A 26,082-nucleotide genomic window follows, 5' to 3' on the forward strand; every position below is an offset into this window, starting at 1 on the left:
TCTCTCATAGCAGTCATAGATATTATAGCAAAAAAAGCTATTCAAATAGTCACTTTTATTTTTAATTTTGTTAGGTTTTTGGGTGATAAAAAAATAGGTTTTAATAAATATACATTAAATGTTATGTTTTATGAAAAAAAGGACCTCAAACAGGAAAAGATTTGTAATTGGTAACTATAGGTTGGCAATTCAGTGGCGTGACCGTCCATATATTCAACACACGTTTTATCAGATATGTGCGGTAAGAGCTTCCATTGACTCATTTATAGTAGGCATGATACCACTTTTATTTAGAATGATCCCCATTTCGTAGCTCTATTGTTTGTATGTATAATAGTGTGCAGCCATTTTCATGTTTATCAATCATATATTCGAGGATGTCTTGAGCAGTGATGGTCAGTTCGCAGTGTTCGCCAGCGAACACATGTGGGCTGCCTTCTTTAGTAATGTAGACTCACCCGTCCTGCGATGCACAGGTAAGCCCTTACCTTGTGCCTGTGTCGGGAGCCGGTCTGAAATCAAATGCGGTCACCGGGAGCAGGCAGTTCCGAGAACAGTCACCGGGGGCCTTCATCGGGCTGTTCTCGGAACTGCCTGCTCCCAGTGACCGCATTTGATTTCAGACCGGCTCGCGGCACAGGCACAGGTAGGGGCTTACCTGTGCATCGCCGGACGGGTGAGTCTACCTTACTAAAGATGGCAATTCGCTGGCGAACACTGCGAACTGACCATCACTGGTCTTGAGGCCGCTAGAAAAGGAGCATCTCCATCCTGGCTCGTAGAAGTCATCACACTATCTCCTTGGTCATTGAGTCATGAGTAAATTAGTGGATTTTGTTTAAAAAAATCATATCAACATTTTTGACAAAAACAAGGGCTAAAATGGTCTGTGTGAAGATTGTAGCTAGGGACTGGAAATGGTAGAATTTGTCAAAAAAAATTATTTGTAAAATATCACCTATCTTTACCGATATTCAAAGTGCAAGGAAAGTTGTAAGCAGTATTCATAAAGTACCAAGGTGCTAATGGATTGATACATTGCATTCTTATTAGATCCAGAATACAAAATGTCTGTTTTTAGAAATAGAGGGAATTCAAATTGAAATTTGAAAGAGTGAGGCTATGGAGCTCTCTGCCTGAGGAGATGGTGATGGTGAGTACAATAAAAGAGTCCAAGAGGGGCCTGGATGTATTTCTGGAGTGTAATAATATTACAGGCAATAGCTACTAGAGAGGGGTCGTTGATCCAGGGAGTTATTCTGATTGCCTGATTGGAGTCGGGAAGGATTTTTTTCCCCCTTAAGGGGGGAAATTGGCTTCTACCGCACCTTTTTTGCCTTCCTCTGGATCAACTTGCAGGATAACAGGCCGAACTGGATGGACAAATGTCTTTTTTTTTTGGCCTTATAAATTATGTTACTATGTATTTTGGAATCTAATTTTGGCAATATAATTTTTAAAAATTCTTATCAGTGAGATTAGATGCAATGTTTTCGGTCACTGTGACCAAGAGCAAACAAAGTTATCCTGACCTGCCCAATGATTAACCATCTGTATGATGATCAATAGAAATACTAAATAATAAAATCGTAATAAAAAAAAAATGACAATATACTTTCATTAAGATCTGTATAAAAGTCTCTTTTCTCTTCTATTAGAATATAATTTCCATCTTTTGGATCACAGTTATATATTATATTACTATGAACGACCCTCATAAACAAAACTTGGAATCACCGGAGGAAAGTTGATCATTTACCAGTGGTGATCGTTTCCAAGATAACGTGCCCCAGAACATTTGGGTATAAATACCCCTCGTTGTTGGAGGTTTGGTATTCACCATCATCATGAGGGGAATCATCCTAGCACTACTGCTTGCACTAGCGGGTGGGTGGCTGCTACGTCTTATAGAATATATACATTGTTTTACATATAACATTTCTAATTATCTAATTTTCATTAAAGAATAGATATAAATGTATTTTACTTTGATAGCATTTCTAGTGAATGTATTGCATATAATAGATGTTCATAAAATCATATGCTTAAGAAATATTTCTCCATTTTATCCCCGATTTTACAGGTAGTGAAAGATCACAAAACGGTAAGTATTTTTCATTTAAAAAAAAATTGAATTTGTATTTTATGTTTTTTGGTGTATCGTTAGAATTGTGTCTTGCCATTCCCCAAGCAAAAATACACATACAGCATTACAGGTATGGTTCTATATTTGCACAAACCCTTTTTATTAGAAGCAGGGGCACAGCTATAAGGGATGCAGAGGTAGTGGTTGCTAACAGGTCCTGGAAACTGAGGGTTTCCATATACCCCTCTGCCAAATAAAAAGGCAGCAGGATTATTGAACACACATGGTAGGTGGGCGGCCCTGTTACAGATTTTGCATTGGGGCTCTGGATTTTCAAGGTATGCCTCAGTTTAGAAGGTTTCCTTGATGACAGCTGATCATAGAGTGTCCTTCTGCTGGGGACCTCAGTGATCAGCTGTATTCTGTGGAAGAACCAGCAGCAAGTGTTTAGTTTCCCTGCAGCGCCCCCACAGGGGAAACAGAACACAGGTCCCATAATAATCACTGGGGTGTCCTTGTGATCTATGAATGTATTTGGTTCTCAAAAGCAAGAAGACGCTGTAACTGTTCTCTAGAAAATGTACGGACATCTTGACTAAGGGATCCCATCTCTATTAAACCAGACAGCCCTAAAGAAAAGGCTTCAAAATGGGTTTTCTAAAACAGACAGCCCCTTTAAGAATGGTTACTTACTGACCAGAATACCGTAACAAACTTATCACCTGTGACCATGTTCCTAAAACATATTCTGTCCTGTATTTATAGAACAACTTTTAAACCCATCCAAGACCTATGTCTACAACTATGAAGGAATTACCTTGAGTGGCATGCCAGATAAAGGCTTGTCAAAGGCTGGACTTAAGTTTAACTTCGAGGCTGAGATCAGTGGCTTTGCTCAGAGAACATTCATCCTGAAGGTAATAATGGTGAAATGGGATCTAGTGGTGGATGTATAGGAACCTAATTTTTCCCCATTTTAATATCTTTCATATCAAAAACCATATAGTAATATCCTGAACTCTATGACCAACATCATATCAAAACTGTCTTGTGAAAAACATTTTGAATGGCTGACTTGGGTCATGTTGACGGTTTTTCTACATGTTATATCCATTAAATATGTCCAGATATACCACTCCCTAATTTATTCATTAAGTTGATTGCAGTAGACTAGACCTATCCATCACCACTTGCTTCCAAAGCACAGTCTATGTTGACAGCACAGTCCAGTTGATATAAGAAATACAAGCTCTTACTGCTCCTTGGCTCCTTATACACATTCATCCTACAGTATTAATTTCTAGTGCAAAGAGGGAGAATAAAAAGTAGATTATTCATTAGAAAACAGAAACTTGTGGACTTGTATTTAACTGTGGTTTCTTTCCAGGTCCAAAAAGTTGACATCAAGGAATATAATGGCCAGTGGCCAAGAGATCCTTTCACTCGATCCACTAAACTTACACAAGCCATAGCGGAACAGATGAAACATCCCTTTAAGTTTGAATACCATGATGGCCGGGTTGGTGATGTGTTTGCTGCAGAGGATGTCTCAAGTACAACGGTCAACCTCATTCGAGGAGTCCTCAATTTAATTCAAGTCAATGTTAGAACGTCCCAGAATGTTTATGACATAGAAGAGGTTTGTACAGCTATATTCCTTATTATCTATCTTCTCATCTTTCTGTTTCATAGTTCGATCACTGGTTTTGTATCAACTGACATTTATTTCAAGTCTATTTCTTCATTCATATACATAGCCACCATGATAATTCTCTTGATTGCCCTTGAGAACGGCAACTTTTTTTTCTCCAGTTTTCGCTTTAGAAATTAAGTATGGTGAAAACTTTAAGTCAGTCAATTGTATTACAGCATAAGTAAAGTACTAAAAAAAGTTACTCAGCATTTTCTGTAAATGTCAGGTGTGAATTTTTGCAAAGTTTTCAAAAGTAGAGTTTTGCTTTAATCTTTAAGCCAATATTAAGGGTTAGGTGACATCAATAGACAGGGAAGAAAACATAATAAAAGATTTTACTTATAACCTTAGATACGTAGCGCTATATAAGTGCATAAAATTAATATGTAAAAAAGTAGGTTGGTGGAAAATACCTCATATGCCTTTGGGTTGAGCAAGTCTAACCAGGGCAGGACTATTGGGAGGGCAAATGGTGCATTTGATCTGGGGCCTCCACCAGCATGGGGACCTAAGGGGCTTTCATCACCTATCCTCCTTTCTGGTCATTGCAAGATCCTATCCAGCCTAGAAGTGGTGGTCACCTTTTCATGTGGCTCACTCATTTTGAAGTGTAAAAAAAATTGTTGGTTTCCCTATCCATTTAACAACCAGTGGAGAGAGTTACATGCATGTATGACCCCCCTGCTATATTCAACTGTAATAGGGGGTCCTAGAGGTGTCGAGGAGCCTCATCCAACCTTAGTCCAGCCCTGAGACTACCCTGAAAGGGTTGGCATAAGTTAAATAATAAATTCTTAGCACCATACCTCTCTGGGCCCAAAATGTCAACCTATATATTCTCCCCTATATCTGCTAATTCTTGATTCCTTCAAATAGAACTGTATCTCTGGAAATTGTCCAACTAGATATATGATCCAAGAAGAGGACAAGAAGTCCAATACCTACATCGTTATTAAATCTCGGGACCTTGACAAATGTGAGGATCGTGCAGTAAAGAGATTCGGAATGACCTTCCTTGAACCTTGCAGAGAATGCCAGCAGGTAAATGAGAATTCATATGCAAGTTAATGCAAGGATTAGAGGCCATTCGAAATACTCAATCATTCTCACTGTCTTCAGAAATCCCAGAACTTGCGTGGAATGCTTACATGCACATACAGAATTAAGAATAAGGCCCAAGGAGCAGTCATTGAGGAAGTTAAGGCCAAAGAAGTCTTCCAGTACTCACCTTTCTATGAACTTTATGGAGCTGCTGTATCGGAAGTCAGGTACAATATATACTAGAGTACATTAAGGAACAATATATAAATAACTTGATCTTCAATTAAAAACAAAGTCAAGGAAAGTAGTTAATTCATGAACACAATACAAAATTTGTTGGCACTTTGGGGCACATTTATTAAGACCAGCATTTTAGATGTTGGTCTTAATAAGGCCCTGCGCTGGCGATGGATCCACCAAAGTTATGTAGAGGTGCCGGCCTCTACATAACTTGGGCATATCCACCACCACTTCTAAATGTAAGACTGCTTCATAGCTGTCTTACACTTAGACCATTTTCTACACCTAAAACAGAGAAAGAAAATGTAGAAAATGATAAATGAGACGCCCACTTTTTTAGACCTCGCGTGAGCGGGCAAAAGTTGCATATTGCGGTGCAAAGGACCTTTGTGCCACACTCTGTGCCAGAGATACTCCTAATATAGGTGTGTTTCTGTTTAATAAATGATCCCCTTTGTGACTTTGTTAACATAATATACTTTATTTTTATAGTCGACCAGCCATACAATGACATTAGATGACACCAAGAACTTCTGCAGAAAAAAGATCTGTACTACACATGACCAACACTTTTTTTTATTTATTTCCAGACAAGTACTCACCTTGAAAGAGATCAAGTCCAGCAGGGTGACTGAGCCACGTGTGCAACTAGAAAACCGCGGAGGACTGAAATACCGATTTGGCTCTGAAGTTTACCAGATGCCACTTCATTTGTTCAAGGCCAAGAACATAGAAGCTCAGGTAAGGCGCAAAGGGAAAGTCATATGTTGTTAAGGAAATGTAATCACTAGGGTTAATTTTGACCTAGTATTGTCGCTGATGAGGTTATGAACCAGGTGTCATAGGTTACCAGAAGCACATGGCCATGATGAGGTTGGTGTCTAGATTCATTGGTGAAAACCTAGTGTCATGGTTGAAGCTAGAACATTGGGAAATTAGTTATACTAGAACCTAAAGTCATGGAAAGCACAGTGGCTCAGTAGTTAGTCGTGCCTTACAGCACTGAGGTCTTAGGTTTCAATCCAACCAAGTTCAACTTCCAAACACAATACCCTTGCTATCCCCAAATACAATGGGACAGAAGGGTTAGTCATGTAAGGAACAGCTGTCTGCCCATTGCTATCTAAAACCAAAGGTCAGTGTCATGTTGAAGCTACAAAAGCAAGAGTCAGAGTAGAGACTATGAACCTAGAGCTTGAGGTGGACCTACTGTACGTTACAACTCAAGCTATAGACCTCAATATGTAAGTATATAGGTGAGACTATGAGTCTGTGTTGACTATCTAGTCAAATATGGGAACCGTATATATATTTACCTGGATGTCACTGCTAGGTCTTGTAATATCCAAATCACGGGTGATCTAGAGCCTACTGCTCTGTGTGATCAAAGGTAGCTCCAGACTAGTTGCAGCAATATTGTTTTATGTACTTTTGGCAGGTTTCAGATACTCTACAGCACCTGGCACAGAACAACCAGCAAGAGGTACAGACAGAGGCTCCAGCTAAATTCTTGCAACTGATCCAACTCCTGCGAGACTTGAACCCCGATAACATCCAGGCCATCTTAAAACAGTATTCCGACAAACCTATGTACTGGTAAGGACCTGCAGGCCCTGTAACTATATAATGGTATAGGAATGAGTACGTGCAACATCAATGGGAAAGAGTTAAAGAAAATAATGTCTTATGTTGTTTTTTCTTTAAATCAGACAACCTATTTATAACTACCTTTCCAGGTGTGTTGCTGCATGATATACCTTTAATTAAATTTGATGGTTGTGTTTTTTAGGCAATGGTTAGCAAAAGCAATCCCTCTTATTGGCACCGCTGAGTCTCTTAAGGTTGTCAAGCGTAATATTCCAAACCAGAGCACCCAGGAAGCCGCCATGTCTATCATTCTTGCAATGCAGCATACACGGGCCAACCAGAATGCTCTTCAGATTGCTGCTGTGAGTGTTTGGTTCTCTTTGTATATGACTATACTTTTGTGATGGTAATATTCATAGCTCATAGCTATACTTTTTACATTTAGTGATGGTAATATTCATAGCTCCAATGAATATCAATATCTGCATAGTTTATAGTAGTCCAATAGAGGAACCCTCTGCCATAAAATATATGGAAATATTTCTGGAGGTTATTAGAACTGGATATATGTGAGATAACGTAAGGGTGATAGGGTGTAAGGACTTTTCTGGACTTCATATTAGCCATCCCAATAAGAAACAATGCAGTAAGCCAGTCCGATTTATGGAATGGCTAACAGGGATCACCATTCATGAAATGTAGATTTGGGGGGTCAGGGAAGTTAGAAAAAATATGGCTTCTATCTTCCAAAAAGAGGTGCTCCTTTCTATAAGTAGTTCCTGAAATTGCACCTCAACTCTATTAAAGTGAAAGAAGCTGACCTACAATACCACACACAGGTGTGGAGCTATTTTTTGAAGGAATTGGCCCTGTTTTTCTGTTGCTGGACAACCCACTTAAGATACTGTCATGGCTGAGGATGGGGAAAACCCTCAGCCGTGCGATGCCACACGATGTAAGTCGCTGCTCGGCCAGGACAATAGAATTAGGGAGCAGGTGACCTCCTAGAGCTTCCCTAATCTGACCCTGACTCCTAGCTACATGAGCCAACCTTGAAGGTAGGAGGGCTCATGCTCAGGAACCTCAGATCCCTACTCACCCTCCGCAGACCCCTGAGCTAAGAGCTGGGTAGACAGCCCGTTCCTCCATGACGTGGAGAAACAGGAGTCTAAAGTGGCCAAGCAGAAAAGGGATAGGAACATGAACAGCCTATGGATATGGCAGGAGGATGAAAAGCACTTCCACACCTACCTGCTACAGACACACTGACTGGATCCCGTGCAATACAAGCTAGTGTCCACACCCAAACATAAATGGACACAGCACACACACAAACACACAGGAACCCAGATTCATAGGTGCATAAAATATGAAAAGGAAAACAACATCAACTAAGCATCGTGTATAATATTTTATGACCACAAGGGTGGCCCTCACTGGCAGATGGTATTAGAGACCAGGAGGGTGCCTCCAGCATACTAACAAGGCTGGAGTACCCCCCAGACATCAGGTCTCAACTGAGGTTAAATAGCCCATGTAGCCACACCCACACAGACACACCCAGTGCACACACACTAGGAAGGAAGTTAACCCTTCCAACACCAGGGAAGGGAAGAAAGCCACTTAAAGGGGATGTGCACCCATAAATAAACCTTGTGCATAGAAACAGAGCACACCTAAATAGACAGGCTGCCAGGTGCAACCGCATGCACAACATAGCAAGCTGCCTCGCAACAGCTCAGGCTGCTATGCTGCCACATAAACAATGTTGCCAGCGGCAACCACAGGTGAGGCAACATACTTCGGCCCTCACCTGTGATTGACAACCAGACCTAGACCGCAGGCAACTGCATGCGGTTACAGGAGTCACGACCATGACCATGGTCGTGACAGATACATAGTCAAGAACATCTCCAGTAATTAAGCATAAGACTAGAAAGAATTACTTAAAATGTATTCACTATCCAATTAACTGTTTAATAATTTGTTTCGCAAATCAGGAACTTGTGGAGGATTCTAGAGTCCAACATTCCCCAGTACTGCTCAAGGCAGCCATGTTGTCCTATGGAACAATGGTCAACAAATTCTGTGCAACCACCCAAGTATGCCCAGAATCTGCTCTTCAGGTGAGTGATTTAGCAGGTTAATCAGGTTGTTTGTTCCCGCAGTATAATACATCTAATTTTATCCCCAAATGTAGATATGCAAAAAAAAAAAAACACATACCAATCAATGATGAGTGACCTTTGATAAATCTCGTTCACATTACACAATGAAAGTCAACATCTGATGGGTTCCTATTTTGCAACTTCCTTACAAAAGATCTAATATGGAAAATATTCATCTCTCCATGTGTCAGCTCCTCCATGATTTTGCTGCCGAAGCTGCCAACAAGGCTCACACTGAAGAACTGTCCATAGCCATGAAGGCTATAGGTAATGCTGGACAAGTTTCAAGCATCAAGCGTCTTATGAAATTCTTGCCAGGATTTTCCTCTACCGCCTCCCAGCTGCCAGTTAGAGCTCAAGTTGATGCTGTGATGGCCCTCAGGAACATAGCCAGGAATGACGTCAGGAGAGTAAGTAACATAGTAACATAGTACATAAGGCCGAAAAAAGACCTTTGTCCATCCAGTTCGGCCTGTCATCCTGCAAGTTGATCCAGAGGAAGGCAAAAAAAAAAAACTGCGAGGTAGAAGCCAATTTTCCCCACTTAGGGGGAAAAAATTCCTTCCCAACTCCATTCAGGCAATCAGAATAACTCCCTGGATCAACGACCCCTCTCTAGTAGCTATAGCCTGTAATATTATTACACTCCAGAAATACATCCAGGCCGCTCTTGAACTCTTTTAGTGAACTCACCATCACCACCTCCTCAGGCAGAGAGCTCCATAGTCTCACTGCTCTTACCGTAAAAAATCCTCTTCTATGTTTGTGTACAAACCGTCTTTCCTCCAGACGCAGAGGATGTCCTCTCATCACAGTTACATTCCTGGGGATAAATAGATGATGGGAGAGATCTCTGTACTGACCCCTGATATATTAATACATAGTTATTAGATCTCCCCTCAGTCGTCTTTTTTCTAAAGTTAATAACCCTAATTTCGATAATCTTTCAGGGTACTGTAAACCTTCTTTCCTCCAGACGCAGATGATGTCCCCTCGTCACAGTCCTGGGGATAAATAGATGATGGGAGAGATCTCTGTATTGACCCCAGATATATTTATACATAGCAATTTTAGATCTGCCCTCAGTCGTCTTTTTTCTAAAGTGAATAACCCTAATTTCGATAATCGTTCAGGGTACTGTAGTTTCCTCTTTCCTTAGGGTCCATCATTTGGTGGTTACAATATGAGACCACATGTAGACAATATCATACATGGCAACCCTTCATGCACATATTTTTTTCTGTGTAGATTGAGGAAATTCTGCTTAGCATCCTAATGAATCGTAGCACTCACACTGAGGTCCGTATGATGGCTGCTGCAGTTCTCATGGAGTGTAGACCATCTGCTGCCACCGTAACCACCATGGCCCAAGCCGCACAGAAGGAGACTAACGATAACATGCAGCTGGCTAGTTTTGTCTACTCTTACATGAAGGCCTTGACCAAAGCTGCAGCCCCAGAAAACCGTGAGCTGTAAGTAGAGATGTCTTACAAGACATGGACCATGGATAGAGACTATGAGTTTACCTAATATTTTGCTTACATATTTCTAAACTAATTTAGGAAAGAAGCTTGCAACGTCGCCATCAAAATCATGAACCCAATGCTTGACAAACTGAGCATGCGCTACAGCAGAGCTCTCAATGTTGACATGTTTAATTGTAAGTAATTATTGCATAATGAAGCACAAGTAACTGTATAAGATTACTTATACGTAAAGCTGTCGGACCCTAGTGTAAACCCTATTGTCAGTGTCATACTATCCCAGTGAAACCATGCATACATCATGCCAACAGTGACATTATGGATTGATATACTTACGTGCGCAGAAAGGTATTCACAACTAGGGCTAGATTTTGTAGAACAGCCATCTGCCTAAAAACAAAAAGAATATTAGTAACAGTAGTCATTAAATATACAAGAGTTAATTATTCCAGCATTATTTAATGAAAACGCTCAAAAAGACCAGTTCTTTGAGAGATGACCTTTGATGGATCTGGTGGTGGCTTTTCAATTCCCTCATATCCTATATATATATATATGTTGTCCCCCTTCTTTGAAAGGACGACAGCTTTAGGAGACCATTATAAATGCAATTTTGGGTCTGAAATAGGTTTCACTGTTTTTAAAGATGGGAGTCTTTGAAGTTTAAAAAGATGGTGAGACCCTCAAAGTTGACAAACAGAATAGTTGATGTTTAATTTGACACCTTTTATTTTTGAAGGGTAAAGTATAGTAGCCAACATAATAATAATACATGTTTGTATTTTATTGTATAGACCCTCTGATGGCTGGAGCCACTGCTAATGTCTATATTATGAACAGTCCTACCACCACCATGCCAACTGCCATGATCCTCAAAATACGCGGAACCATGGCTGGTGCAAGCACAGATATTTTAGAGGTAAGACTTTTTTGCGGGATTTTTTTGAAGGCATAAATGATATGCTAATTACATTTACATTGATAATCTACTCCTCCTTTCAGGTTGGTGTACGGGCCGAAGGCCTCCAAGAAGTCCTCAGAAAACAGAACATTCCATTTAACCAGTATTCTATGAAGAAAAACATTGTTAAGGTTATGAGAACTGTGAGTATTACCGTTTTTTCTTGATTTTAGGATTATCTTTGCAATAAATAATTTTCTAAACTTTTATTCATTTTTTTATTTATTTTTAGCTGACCGGATTTAAACATCTACCATCCGAGATGCCTCTATTCTCAACATATTTTAAGATATTCGGTCAAGAAATCTACCAGGATGAGGCCACCAAGGAAACCATCCAAAATGCTTTCAGAGTAAGATCGTTTGTACCTATTTTAGATAACATTTGTCATATTAAATTAGCGTGTTTTTTTTTACTTTTGTTTTTCTCCATTTCTAGATCATGACAGAGCCAGTTGGCCGCCATTCTATCATAAACAGAATAATCAAGAAGCTTCTTAATGGACTTGTAGGACAATGGGCACAACCCATGCTATTGTCTGAAGTTAGACAAATCCAACCTACTTCCATGGGTCTTCCTCTTGATCTGAGCATACACTCTGCTGCTGTTGGCAATGCTGCTGTTAACCGTAAGATATATTACATTCATTGGATCATGCTATTAGATGCCATCAAGTTCATTTGGACCACTGATGCCTTTGTGAATAGTGTGTCTCCCGACTTTTTTTATTTTTATTTTATTTGAGTCTGGTTCTATCCATTCACCTTGGTGCTAGATGTTTTTCAAAGAGCTTGGTCTTATCTAAAATCTTGGTTTGGTCTTTTGTGCATATGTAAGATCAGGATCATTGATTTGGTCAAGGAACAAAGTATATGTACCGTAATCTTCAAAAAATATCAAGCTTAAGATGACAGCTCTTGATGCTTTCTTCTGGGGAACTCTTTACCAAGTTCCAAAGAACCATAGCTTCCCAAGGTGTTCTATTTGGGATATCCTGGACTATTGAAACTGTTATTGAAAAATTGGACTGTTATTGAAAAATAAATAACAATATACCAACGTACTACTTCAATGATTAGCATTACTTCTACCTTCCAACTTTATTGTATCCTGAAGATATCTTGCATTATATTTTTCAGTTAATATGAAAGCAAACCCAACACCATCAAGTGACCTGAGTGTTGCTCAGCTTTTACAATCCAATATCCAATTCCACGCTGATATAACCCCCAGGTAAGTATACATAGATATTATAATTACAAATTTTAACCAAGTTGTTTATGAAAATTGGCCAATCGCATAATGATAACTGTTCACTGTCTATTGTATTTTAGTATTTCAGTGCAAACAGTGGCAAGCATGGGAATAAACACACACTTAGTACAATGCGGAATTGAATTTCAATCAAAGATTCAGGCCATCACCCCAGTGAAATTCACTGCAAAGTTTGATGCTAAAGAGAAGAATGTCAAGATCGAATTTGAACCAAGCCAGCAAGAAAGGGACCTAATAACCGCAAGGTAGTGTTGAGAATAATATGGAAGTTTTTTTTTTCCATTGCTGCTTAAAGATTTATAGAGAATTCAAGGAGTGTCTGTGACTTGAGCTTTTATAACATAAAACAAGACTATTAACAAAGATTAAATAAAAAAAATGAATAAAATTAAACAAATTGTACTATTTAGTATCTCCCCACTAAAAGCTTATAACAGCGTGTCCCGCTGCAGGCACCCCCTGTGATCAGCTGTAAACGGTGGGTGAACCTCGCAGTAAGTGTTCAATTTCTATACAGTTGCCACCACAGGAGAAATTAAGCATTACACATTTGAAAGCAACAGGCTGTCTTTATATTGCACAAATGTGCTGGATCCTCCAAAGAGAGTGATGCTCAGGACCCCACCTAAGGGCTGAGGTTTCTCTGGAATCACCATGTTTTAACTATGCTACCCCTTAAGGGACACTTTTAACAATCCCTACTTGTTGGAAATGTTGCTTGAGAATATGTAGATCACAAAAAATCCCACTGTTGAGTGTCCCCTTGCAATCATCTGTAATATGGCTGTAAGTACCACCACAGGGGAAACTGAGCATTACTCAGCAAAATAGGAAGGTTCTTCCAGAGTGAGCCACTGTTTCTGCTTTCCACTCAAGAGACCTCTCATATTCTCTACAGATTTTACAAACTGGACAACACTTTTTGAAGTCCACATCACAACATGAGACATCTACTTTGACAAGTAGAATATGTGAAGTTGAATATTATATTCAATAGATTTTTTTATTTTATTACAGGACTCAAGTGTTTGCTGTGTCCAGAAATGTGGAAGAGTTGGAAGCAGCAAAGAAGACACCAGTTGTCCCCAAGGGAGCCGAACAGAGCATTCTGCAGAAACATTTTGAAATGTCTCAAGGGGCTTCAGCAGAAGCCGCTAGTGTGATGGTAAGGTTCAAGAGTGTCACATAGAAAAGTGATTATGATTTAACCTGCAGGACCAATAGGACTTTTACAGCAGATTATTAGATGGTGAATTGATCAAATGTTTGCATAAAAATAGTCACCAGTGATATCATAAATATATATGTTTTCATTTTCAGGAGGGATCTTCAGAATTCATTGCCAAGAAGTATGCTTACCCTGGAGTGACAGGACAACGTCAGGCTTCACCTACTAAATTGTTCCGCTTCTGTTTCAAAATTCCAAAAATTAATCTTAATTTCTGTATGCAACATCAATCTCATACCGCTGCAGGACGCAGAAATACCTTCCTTTACCAGATTGTAGGACAACATGAAGCAAAATTCACAGTGAAACCAAGTGAGTGGCACCCCCCGAAACATCTACCCCCAATATACTGTACTTTTCTAACCACCTGTTGATTCTGAAGGTTCCAAGTTAAGTAACCTCCAATAACTGTTACAGCTCAGAAAGAGGTAGCCATTGAAAAAGTGCTACTAGAAATAACTGCAGGACCCAAAGCAGCCTCAAAAATAATTGCTTTAGCTGACCTGGAACAGAAAGAAGGTGAACATCTTGAGGAATCTGAAGTTCAGAAGAGGCTGAGGACCATCCTTGGAATTGATGATGAGTATAAGGTAATTTTTAGTTTGAGTAGAACGTGTGTCTCCTTCACCAAGATGGTTGTCATTCGATTATCCGTTACATGATTTTCTATCACTTATAATGATACAGGCCAGAAACGATAGCTTACATGTGCAGAAAAGAAAGAACCATGATGCAAGGAACAAGAAACGACAATCAAGTAGCAGTAGCTCATCCAGCAACGAGAAGTCAAAACAGCACCACCAGCAACAGCAAAAAGGGCAACAATCATGGGAAAAGCAGCATGACAAAGATCATCGGCACAATCCAAAGAGCAGCAGTAGTAGCAGCAGCAGCGGTAGCAGCAGCAGCAGCAGCAGTAGCAGCAGCAGCAGCAGCAGCAGCAGCAGTGGCAGTAGGAGAGCAGATCATAAGCACCAACAGAGCAGCAGTAGCAGCAGCCGTGGCAGTAGGAGAGCAGGTCATACGCCCCAACAGAGCAGTAGTAGTAGCAGCAGCAGCAGTAGCAGCAGCAGTAGCAGCTCAAGCCAACAACAGAAGGATAGAAAACACCAGCAAACGGCTCATCAGCAGAACAAACATAGGCAGCAAGGAACCCATCACTACACTGATGATATTGATTATGAGCAGGTATTATTAAATTATTATAAAATGTGATGCATTTAAAGGCTATGAACACGTTCGGGAACAATTTTTTTTAAACATTTTACTCATTTTGGGCCCAAACTATTTTTTTCAATGGGTCTTTATTAAACATTTTCAGAATTTTTGGTTAAGTTTTAGCCTAACTGTAAGTAAGTCGTACTTTCACTTGAACCTTAGTCCTTATCTCTGAGCTCCTGGCAGCTCCTAAACACTTATTTGAGCCATATTACTCTCAGTAAGAGAAGAATTAAGCTATAATGAGTGTTTATGAGCTGTCAGCAGTTCAGAGATCAGGCTTCACGTGTCCCCTGACAGAACACAGTAAAAACAGACAGCTTGTCACATGTCTCAATGCTGTACAGAGAAAAGGGCTAACATTTTTTAATAAGAATCAATTCAAATAACTTTTTTTTTAGCACAGGATGAGTACAATGCAAGAATAAAATATAAATAATTGCCCCCAAAGGAGTCCATAGCCTTTGATTGTAAAATAACTAAACGTATACTATTCATATTTGCCTGCTTTTAATATGTGCCCTTGGTTGTCTTTCAAGGATGATCGTGAAATCTTTGAACTACGCTTCAGGAGACCTAATAGAGAGGTATGGGTTTAAATATGAGGTTGAACACTGGATAAATTGCAGTACCACTTGAGACCTCTGGTCAGTTGGTCAGTGTACTTTTTCTGTACACTACTCCAGGTTAGGATGCCTAAACACCATAGAGGTGTACAGATACGGCATTTGAATTCAAATAGATTATGCTTCAAAGTTTCTTCTTTGTTATGTGTATAGTCAGTGGTGCACCTAGCCTTTCTGCTGTCTGGGGCGAAAACGGAAACAGCGCCACCCCCCTTCCTTAATGCCAATTTCTTAACCTAACCCCTTCCCTTTAGCTCATGATCCTTCAGCTGCCCCCCCTTCCTGGTGCTGCCTGAGGCGATCTCCTCACCTGGCGGCATTGGTGGTGCGCCCCTGTTTACAACATGTAATGTCCCACTGTAATTACAAAAGCACTATATTTTATTGTGGATAGGCATGTGATTTGGACCTTCATGTGATTTGCTGAAGGAGCTGCATTCAGCATATAATAATACCAGCTTCTTAAAAGTATATCATTTTTCATCTGTCTCAGCATGTCAGGACCACGTCTGGCCGTATTCGCACTTCACAGTCCAGCTCCAGTTCCAGTAGTAGCAGCAGTAGCAGCAGCAGTAGCAGCAGCAGCAGCAGCAGCGAATCTGCTCGAAGACCCCAGGCAATAGTAAGTATAATAGGAGTAATATAAAAAGTTATGGTTTAACCAAAATAACGTATTGCTAATTAGAATATCTTATGTAAAAATAAAAGGTTTTGATTTTTAACTAATCACACAAAATGACCAATTTTTTTTTTAGGACAAATATATATATTTTTTCCAGGTCCCATATTTTGTGAAATTGTGTAGAGTTTATTTAAAAAAAAAAAATTTGCAGATTTGTGAATGTTCTTAAAATTTTGGATCTGGAATGTTCTTTTAAAGTTGTCGAGCAAAGCACTGGAAGTTTTAACTGGGTTATGCAGTCAAAGGTATTGAAAACCTATCATATCTAGTGTTGAGCGAACGTGTGTTTTAAGTTCGGCATCTAAAGTTCGGATTCGGGTTATCGAAGAATCGCGTTTTGGATTCTGCTACCACAGACCATAACGGACTTTAGAATCCATAACGCGATTCTTCGATAACCCAAACCCGAAATTTAGACGCCAAACTTAAAACACAAGTTTGCTCAACACTAATAATATCCTATCCGGCACCCCCACCGATCAGCTATTTGAGGAGGCAGCGACACTTGGGCGAGCACTGCTTCCTCTTAAAAATTGCCACCTCTACAAGCGTGACAACATGTAGGTAATTTTAAAGTGGTAGCAGTGCTCACACGGACCCCTGCCAATCTGATATTGATGACCTCTCCTGAGGACAGGTCAATATCTTTGACTGCCGAACCCCTTTATGGTATTATGAACGACTACTCAAATATACAATGTGATTATCAGGCCAGGTTCATTGGAGAACACAGATCTCCCAGCTGTGTGGTCACTCTTCAAGCGGTTCGAGCGGACAACAAGAAGCAGGGTTATCAGTTAATTGTGTATGGAGATTATCACTCATCCAAGCCTAGGCTTCAGGCCTACATGGTGGACATCAGTGGAGAGAGCCGCTGGAGAGCATGCATCAGAGCACAAGTTGAAAGCCAACATGAAGCCCAGGTAATAAAAGCTTTATAACATGACAATAGATGTTACAATATTTCCACATATTATCTATTGCTCACTATAATTATTATGCTCTAGGCTGAGCTGAAATGGGGTCAGAACTGTCAACAGTACAAGATGGCTGCACGGGCCGAAACAGGACGCTGGGGCAACCAACCAGCACTCAGACTGAAATTCGCCTGGCCAAAAATCCCATCTAAACTGAAATCTACCGGACGAGCGTAAGCGAATATATAATATATACTTTTTTTTTTAGCTCTACCCATCAGAAACCTATATATCTGCAAAAAGGATTATTAATCCAGTGCATGCACCAGGTCTGAGTTAAGGGGTAGGGAATCAGTTGCACTATTTTGCTGGCTTATGCGAAGACCAGGCATGGTAATGCCCACCCTTTATCTAAACCCTACCCCTTTAAATAAGCCTCACCCTCAAGGCTATACCCATTTTGAAGTTGAAGGTGAGAAGATGAAATGAATTTCTGCAAGACTGATTCAGTAGTAAATATACAAATGCTAGCTTCTATTTTTAAAGCATTTTTCTAGATTAAGTGTCCTCCTGTGTTTTATGTAAGGATTTTAAAGAGTACCTGTCACCAAAAAATGCAATGCAATCTGAGCCCACTATGTTGAAGAGCAGGAGAAACCGAGAAGATCGATATATAACTTTGTGGGGAAAGATTCAGTAAAACCTGTAATTTATACATTTATAGCTCTGCTTTTTCTACCTTCTGTGAAGAGCATTGGTACAGGAGGGAGGGGTTAATGGTGACTCATTGTGTGCATACAGAGATAGCTGTCAGTCACTGATAACCCCTCCCTCCTGTACCCATAGCACTTTACAGGGCTGCAGATGTAAATGTTAAAAATTACAAGTTTTAATAAATCTTATCCCTCAAAAATATATATCAATCTGCTCAGCTTTTCCTGGTCTCCAGCATGGTGCTTTCAGATTGCACTGCAATTGTTGGTGACACGTCGTCTTTAAGGGATTTTACAGGGACATTTTTTAATTCCTCTTGATCTTTAAGACCCTCATACAAATTACCATAAATGTAACATAAATGTGTGTTAAACAACAATAATACGTAGATGTTGTGAATACAAAAAATATACAAAACTGCAAAAAAAATCATAAAAATTCCATCTGTAAATAATGTTTCATTGTCATGAATTTGGGCTATAATTTCAGAGTTGGTTGGGTTTTCCCTGGAGCTGCCTTCATGTTAGGATTTTCTGAAAAAATGCAGAGAAACCCATCAAGACAAGCAAAGGTTGTCCTGTCCCTCTCCACTCCCAGGACCTTGAATGTCGTTTTGCAAACACCAAAGGTACAATCATCACCAGATAGACCGCCGTTGTTGTAGACGTCATTTTGAGACCTCTTGATCCTCCTTGCATTAGAACCCATAAAGAAATGCACACCGAGGTTGAATGGGGCTGAGATGGCTGCAATACAAGATCAACCCTATCAACAAGAGTGGCTCTGTCCCCCCCCCCCCCCCCCCCCAAATAAAGCAGAGTTTTTATTTTAATGTGCCATTAAATCTAGATATGTTTACTATTATACAGGCCTATTTCTACCGTGAAAGCCTCCATCTCCCTGCTGCCGTCACTGCTGCCTGGAATGCTCATCCTGCAGACATGCAGGTCCCAACCTGGAATATCTTTGCTGATGTTCCCAACTTTGTTGCAGACAGACTTAAAGGTAAGTTTAGTTATGTTTCGGACCCAGCACTGGACTGGGATTCCTTTGGCCTGCCAAAGGAAATGATTATGAGGATCCATCTGAACAGAACAGAACATATGCACGTCCACTTTTAATTGCATCATAATGATGGTGGCTATCAATGGACCCACAGGTCATGTCATCGATGAGGTCTATTACGTTATATGTAAATGATCCCCTAAGAAACAGACCCTAGTGGTAAAAGTATATTGTCTTCTACCGGATCTTTGGGGTCCATCATTGCCTCTGGGCCTAGAGAAGCACCTATTGGTATTCTGGTGGACCAGTCTAACTTTGATCTAAGCATAGTGCTGGGAGTTCCCTTTGGCCTTAGCTCCCTTTGACACCGTTCCAGTTTACATGGCAATCATAGGTAGATCACCTTGCCCACCTCTAGGTCCCATCATATTGTTAAAGGGCTACAAATATTACAAAACTCTAAATCTTCATAATTTTAATTTCTCCTCTAGGACATTGTTCGATGACTGAAAACATGATAAAAACATTTAATGGCATTAACTACAACTACACAATGCCTGGACACTGCTATCATGTTCTGGCTCAGGACTGTACTGAAGAAAATAAGTTCTTGATCATGGCCAAGAATTCCGTGGAGAACCCAGAACACAAAGATATTAATATCAAACTGGGAGAATTGTAAGCAGAAGCCATAATTTCCAATGTATCATACAAATAATGTAGATGTGGTTATCATTCTGAAGTTCATAGCAATGCTGTATTGTATAGTAAGTAGAAAAGAACTGATTGGCACTCAAAATATATGGACCCAGCAGAAGCCAGAGCGTGCAAGTTTCTCTTCAACTAAAGACTGCTACAGTATTATGTGAAAATTGCAAACCTGAATAACGCTCCAATATTTTAATAGTTTACAAAATCTAAATAATTGAGGACGTCTACTCAAACTCACCAAGGAACCTTTATCTATGGTACCATAGCGACATCTAGAACCATATATGGTTCTTTTTTCTTCTTTTTTTTCCATTTTTATTTTAACAATTTTCTTAGGGATTTTATTTTAATTTTATTATGCTTTTAGAATATTTTGGAGGATTTTATATCAGAATAAATCATTTAATTGTATTTACGCAAGTGATTCCATATATTTTGAGTGCCAATCAGTTCTTTTCTACTTATTATTAATCTCCAGACAACGAGGGTGTGTCTACTGAAGAGAGCACCATCACTGTGCCTAGATATAGTAGAGCCACTGGATTACAGATATTTGCACTGTATTGTATATTGCAGAAACGTATCAGAAGTACATTGATATTAGGCCAGAGCTAGATTACAACTCCCAGCCAGAGGCAGGTAGCACGACTTTAGTCATATGATTGCAATTTTAGAAATGAGCAAAAGATAAAAGTCATGTAATTGCCTCGGGTTCCATTCACTTTTGAATGGCACCTACATTAATTTTTTTTAAAAAGTTTGCAGCAAGATAAACTTTTTTTTTATACATTTTCATTTTTTTCTAGTGATATTAAGATGTACAGCCAATCAGGAGAACCAATGGTTAAGGTTAATAACATCGACATTTCAAAGGAGAAGCTCCCATATGAGCCCAGCCAAGGTAAGGCATAGATAGAGAAGATTTATCAGTTCAGTTCAAAATTGAGAATTTCGGTAGGACTGTCCCACTATATGATGTGTATGGTGGTATCCCAATTTTCCCCCAGAGGAAATAATAGTCGGAAAGGGTTGGATTTCAACATGGCTAATCTTTTTTTTTTCTAAATGGAGTTAAGATGTCGCCAGAGGCGGATTGATTGGCCATAGACCCTACAGGGAAATTTCCCAGCGGGCTGATGCCCAGGAGGCCACCCAAGCTCTCCTGATAGCTGGAGGTTAGGTACATAATGATCTGATGCTTAATGGGGTCGTCTCATCATAGACAATTTGGTCATATCGCTAGGATATGTCCCCATTGTCTTATAGGTGTGGGTCCTACCCCTGGTCACCCTCCATTCATTTTCTATGGGGTCAGCGAAAATTTCTGTCGAGCCCATAGAAGCAGGGGTCGAGTGGAGGGGGAACGCATGGGAACGGCGTTCCTGCACTTTTTTCATGGCAGGAACGCCGTTCCCTTTCAGCCTCAAGCCAGGAGAACACGGCTGAATCAGATTCACAGGGGGAGACGGAGCGCACTGTGCAGGGCAGGTTAAGGGAGGAGGGGCGGCTTCAGTTGAGAGGAAGCTGTCTGTGCGGTGCCGCTGCCTGCGACTCCTCTCATGGCGCCCCGCCCCCTAATGACATCATCTCCTTCACTACGAGATCATTTAGAATGTCTTTTAGAAAAGTTTGTCCTGGGATTCGAACTCACAACCTCTACACATCAGAGGAAGGCATTTACCCTCACAGCCATGAAAGCTGTCTAGGTAGTTGCTTTAAAAAAAAAAAAAAAAAAAAAATATATAAGACTTCTACTTATACCTAGTGTACTGATACCTAGTGTACAACCATACACATGACAGCTGCCCACTGTGTATGGATGTAGCAGAGCTGGGTGTGTTGGGGCAGCTGTCATGTGTATGGTTGTACACTAGGTATCAGTACACTAGGTATAAGTAGAAGTCTTATTTATTTTTTTTTAAGCAGCTACCTAGACAGCTTTTATGGCTGTGAGGGTAAATGCCTTGCCTCTGATGTGTAGAGGTCATGAGTTCGAATCCCAGGACAAACTTTTCTAAAAGTGTTTTTTTTTTTTTTTATAAGACTTCTACTGATACCTAGTTTACTGATACCTAGTGTACAACCATACACATGACAGCTGCCCACTGTGTATGGATGTAGCAGAGCTGGGTGTGTTGGGGCAGCTGTCATGTGTATGGTTGTACACTAGGTATAAGTAGAAGTCTTAGTTTTTTTTTTTTAAAGCAACTACCTCAACAGCTTTTATGGCTGTGAGGGTAAATGCCTTGCCTGTAATGTGTAGAGGTCATGAGTTTGAATCCCAGGACAAACTTTTCTAAAAGTGTTTTTTTTTTTTTCTGATACTTCTACTGATACCTAGTGTACAACCATACACATGACAGCTGCCCCAACACACCCAGCTCTGCTACATCCATACACAGTGGGCAGTTACCTACAGTAGAAGTCTTATATTTTTTTTTTTTTTTTTAAGTAACAAGTTAGACAGCTTTCATAGCTGTGAGGGCATATGCCTTGCTTCTGCTGTGTAGAGGTCATGAGATCAAATCCCAGGACAAACTTTTCTAAAAGTGTTATTTTTTTTATTTATTTTTTAGTCCGCAGCGACACAAATTACAGCATGCTAGATTTTCTGTGCTTTTTTATTTTTTTTTGGGGGGGGGGGGGGTTGCAGTGGATCTTGGGTGAGTTCCCACACTTTTTTTCCCAGGACTTGACCCCTGCATAGAAGTGAATGGGAGCAGTGACTGGTCATGCCTGGTGCACTCCATTTCACTTCTATGGGGAGCGGGCTTGGTGGTGGCCGGACCGGAGTCCTCCAGCCACTACCTTGCAGGGCTCCGTTCCCGATATAGGTGCGGGTCTCAGTGCTGGGACCCGCACCTATAAGACAATGGGGGCACATCCTAGCGATATTCCCCATTGTCTACGATGAGACAACCCCTTTAACGGCCACAGTTACCCTCTTGAACTCAACTGTATTACTATCCTAAGGACAATGATACAGTTGAATACAGTGGAGAGGGTGGCAGTAAATTAAGCTGTACTGTGGTATTTTGATTCTGCAGCCGTGGTACGTTGTGTTGCTCTATGGTATTCCATGCCCTGTCTGCTTCTGTTGTCCCTGTCTACTTATGTTGCCCTGCCTTCTATCAATTTAGTCCAGCCTACAACATGGGGCCATTTTTACAGGGCCACTTTAAGTTGCCAATCTGCCCCTGGCCAGAGGTATCTGACCAAAGCTTTTCCCCTTCTCCCTATTAAGAAACCATGTATGCTCAGCAAAGTAAGCACATTTATGGAGGGTAGTATGGACGGGTGTATGATATTATCTTCTGGAATTTACTAATTAATTAATTTAAAAAAAGAGTTACGGTACCTCTGACCAGGAAATCAAAATCACATACATTATGATTCTGAAATCTCTTCCAGATCCATCTGTGCATATCGATGAGAGAGATGGAAAACTTATCCTGTCTGCACCAGAATTTGGTATTGAGGAACTAGCTTATGACAGAAAGTCAACTGAGGTAAAGGAACCTCTCATTTACTACTGTAACATCTTATGACTCAATAATCTGGGGTGCCCTCAACTACATATGGGGAAATGGGTCATGTTGGATAGTGACCTGGACAACATGGGGTCCATTCAATGAGTAGACCATACAATGTAATAATTGTCTTAGACTGGTTATCATATTCTGAATGCTATGAACGTTAGTCCTCAATTTTCCTTTTGATCATCACGTTGGGTTGCAATATCTGGCTTCGACATTTCAAGAAAACTTGTGTGAACTCTCACAAAGACTACGCATTAGTAGTTGGGGTCAGGGTCATTTGATGGCTTTGTAGGTCACTGTCTTATCAGATATCCCACCAATATGCATTTTTATGTAGCTTCGCACAGCAGTATGGATGAGAGGTCAGACATGTGGTATCTGCGGCCGCCATGATGATGAGACAGAACGGGAGTTCACAATGCCTGATGGATCAGTAGCAAAGAACGAAGAAAGCTTTGGCCATTCATGGATCTTGCCTGAAGACACCTGCTCAGGAGGTAAGACACATAAATAGTGGTTTGTGATGCTCACTAACATGGCATCCACTCAGTCAGTTCTGTGCCAGCTTACAATATGATAAAATGATAGGGATGATGACAGCAGTAGGGGACTTGAGTGTTGACTTTGTGGGAGGCAGTGACCTGTTCACCGATGTTATCACACTAGTAAAGATATTGGAACACATAAGCTCCACCAAAGCATAGAGAAGGAAAAATATAGACACTAGACTTCATTTACCTATAAAGTATGTGGTAGATAATGGACTTTTTATTTTACAGCCTGCAAACTTCATCACACTTTGGTGAAGACTGAGAAACCAGAAAGGGAGGAAAACAAATGTTATTCCATCCACCCAGTCCTGCGCTGTGCTAAAGGTTGTACCCCATCAGCCACCACCCCTGTCTCTGTCGGCTTCCACTGCACATCTGCTGGTAAGTTATCATCCATGAGTCATATAAGACCACAATTATATTGGAAACCCGTCTGGTGTCAACCTCAAAGCCATCAGTCCATGGTCACATCTCTCTTGGGGACAGTGAAGGATTACGTTCTTTAGAGACGTTTGCCTTGGTCTTGCAAGAAGGTTAGTCCTGATTTGGGACCATGATGCAAGTCAGCAAAGTTTTGAAGACCTGTGTGAGCTATGAGATCTCCTTTTTACCCATTTACTCCAGTGTGGAGGTAGGGAAGTTCTAGCTCTGGGCTCCACAATTAGTGACTTTAGCTCCTGGTTCTCCAATAGCTCAACAAAATGCACCTGCTTCTTAACAATACGAACTAAATTCATTAGCTCAGTCCCTTACCTTCCAATAGACAATAGGCTGTTTGAAGGTGGCAATTGGCCTACTAGGCCAAGGGATACACATTTGGCATGTCCTCCCCCGCCCTCTGTGTCTCTGCACAAACTTCAGCTTATAACTATCTGTTATTCAATTACAGATCTGGCAGAAGATGAGTCGCTGACTGACAGGCCCGAAGACTTCACTGAGAAAGTGGAGGCGCACACTTCCTGTTCCTGCGAGTCCCTCAAGTGCGAGGATTAAAGATGATGGTGCTGCCTCTGCCCCCCTCTTGTTTGTACCTAGAAAGTAACACAAGAATGAGCTGTAATGTCAGCCCCAATCAAGCCAATCGCACTTTCAAGCCAACTGTATAGTTCTTTGTTCTAAACCCTGAAATTTTCAATAAATATTTGCATCCACAAAAATTATTTTCTGTGATTTTTATTATGCTGTGGTATTGCTACCGGCTGTCCCATAAACACTGGCCCAGCATGCCAACAGAAGTAGGTGGGATCTGCAATACTACAGTGCAGCACAAAATACTACCCCAGCAGAACTAAATACCCAGTGCAGCACAAAATACTACCCCAGCAGAACTAAATACCCAGTGCAGCACAAAATACTACCCCAGCAGAACTAAATACCCAGTGCAGCACAAAATACTACCCCAGCAGAACTAAATACCACAGTGCAGCACAAAATGCTACCCCAGCAGAACTAAATACCACAGTGCAGCACAAAATACTACCCCAGCAGAACTAAATACCCAGTGCAGCACAAAATACTACCCCAGCAGAACTAAATACCACAGTGCAGCACAAAATACTACCCCAGCAGAACTAAATACCCAGTGCAGCACAAAATACTACCCCAGCAGAACTAAATACCCAGTGCAGCACAAAATACTACCCCAGCAGAACTAAATACCACAGTGCAGCACAAAATGCTACCCCAGCAGAACTAAATACCACAGTGCAGCACAAAATACCTCCCCAGCAGAACCAAATAACACAGTGCAGCACAAAATACCACCCAGCAGACCCTAATACCACAGTGCAGCACAAAATACCATCCAGCAGAACCAAGTACTACAGTGCAGCACAAAATACCACCTCAGCAGACCCCAATACCACAGTGCAGCACAAAATACCACCCAGCAGAAATACCCCAGTGCAGCACAAAATACCACCCAGCAATAAATACCACAGTGCAGCACAAAATACCACCCAGCACTAAATACCACAGTGCAGCACAAAATACTACCCAGAACTAAATACCACAGTGCAGCACAAAATACCTCCCCAGCAGAACCAAATAACACAGTGTAGCACAAAATACCACCCAGCAGAACCAAGTACCACAGTGCAGCACAAAATACCATCCAGCAGAACCAAGTACCACAGTGCAGCACAAAATACCACCCCAGCAGACACAAATACCCAGTGCAGCACAAAATACCATCCAGCAGAACCAAGTACCACAGTGCAGCACAAAATACCACCCCAGCAGACCCTAATACCCAGTGCAGCACAAAATACCACCCCAGCAGACCCTAATACCCAGTGCAGCACAAAATACCATCCAGCAGAACCAAGTACCACAGTGCAGCACAAAATACCACCCC

General features: G+C 40.8%; 1 protein-coding gene across 1 annotated transcript; it reads left to right on the plus strand.

Moving 5' to 3' along the window:
* Window positions 1-1,754: 1,754 nt before the first annotated feature.
* On the plus strand, window positions 1,755-24,883 carry LOC122943096 (vitellogenin-A2-like). Its single transcript, XM_044300535.1, has 35 exons — window positions 1,755-1,887; window positions 2,084-2,104; window positions 2,852-3,003; window positions 3,474-3,725; window positions 4,656-4,820; window positions 4,899-5,047; window positions 5,651-5,801; window positions 6,499-6,656; window positions 6,850-7,009; window positions 8,648-8,773; window positions 9,007-9,225; window positions 10,064-10,287; window positions 10,378-10,475; window positions 11,094-11,218; window positions 11,302-11,403; window positions 11,493-11,612; window positions 11,699-11,888; window positions 12,400-12,493; window positions 12,595-12,780; window positions 13,553-13,700; window positions 13,856-14,075; window positions 14,181-14,353; window positions 14,451-14,951; window positions 15,521-15,568; window positions 16,101-16,229; window positions 17,000-17,212; window positions 17,297-17,439; window positions 18,410-18,548; window positions 18,790-18,925; window positions 19,417-19,603; window positions 20,443-20,537; window positions 23,048-23,145; window positions 23,513-23,672; window positions 23,955-24,107; window positions 24,616-24,883. The coding sequence occupies exons 1-35, from the start codon at window positions 1,848-1,850 to the stop codon at window positions 24,717-24,719; spliced, it is 5,379 nt and encodes a 1,792-aa protein (XP_044156470.1). The 5' UTR covers window positions 1,755-1,847; the 3' UTR covers window positions 24,720-24,883.
* The last annotated feature ends 1,199 nt before the right edge of the window (window positions 24,884-26,082 follow it).

This window comes from Bufo gargarizans, chromosome 7 (assembly GCF_014858855.1).
Source record: "Bufo gargarizans isolate SCDJY-AF-19 chromosome 7, ASM1485885v1, whole genome shotgun sequence".
NCBI classification, from domain to species: domain Eukaryota; kingdom Metazoa; phylum Chordata; class Amphibia; order Anura; family Bufonidae; genus Bufo; species Bufo gargarizans.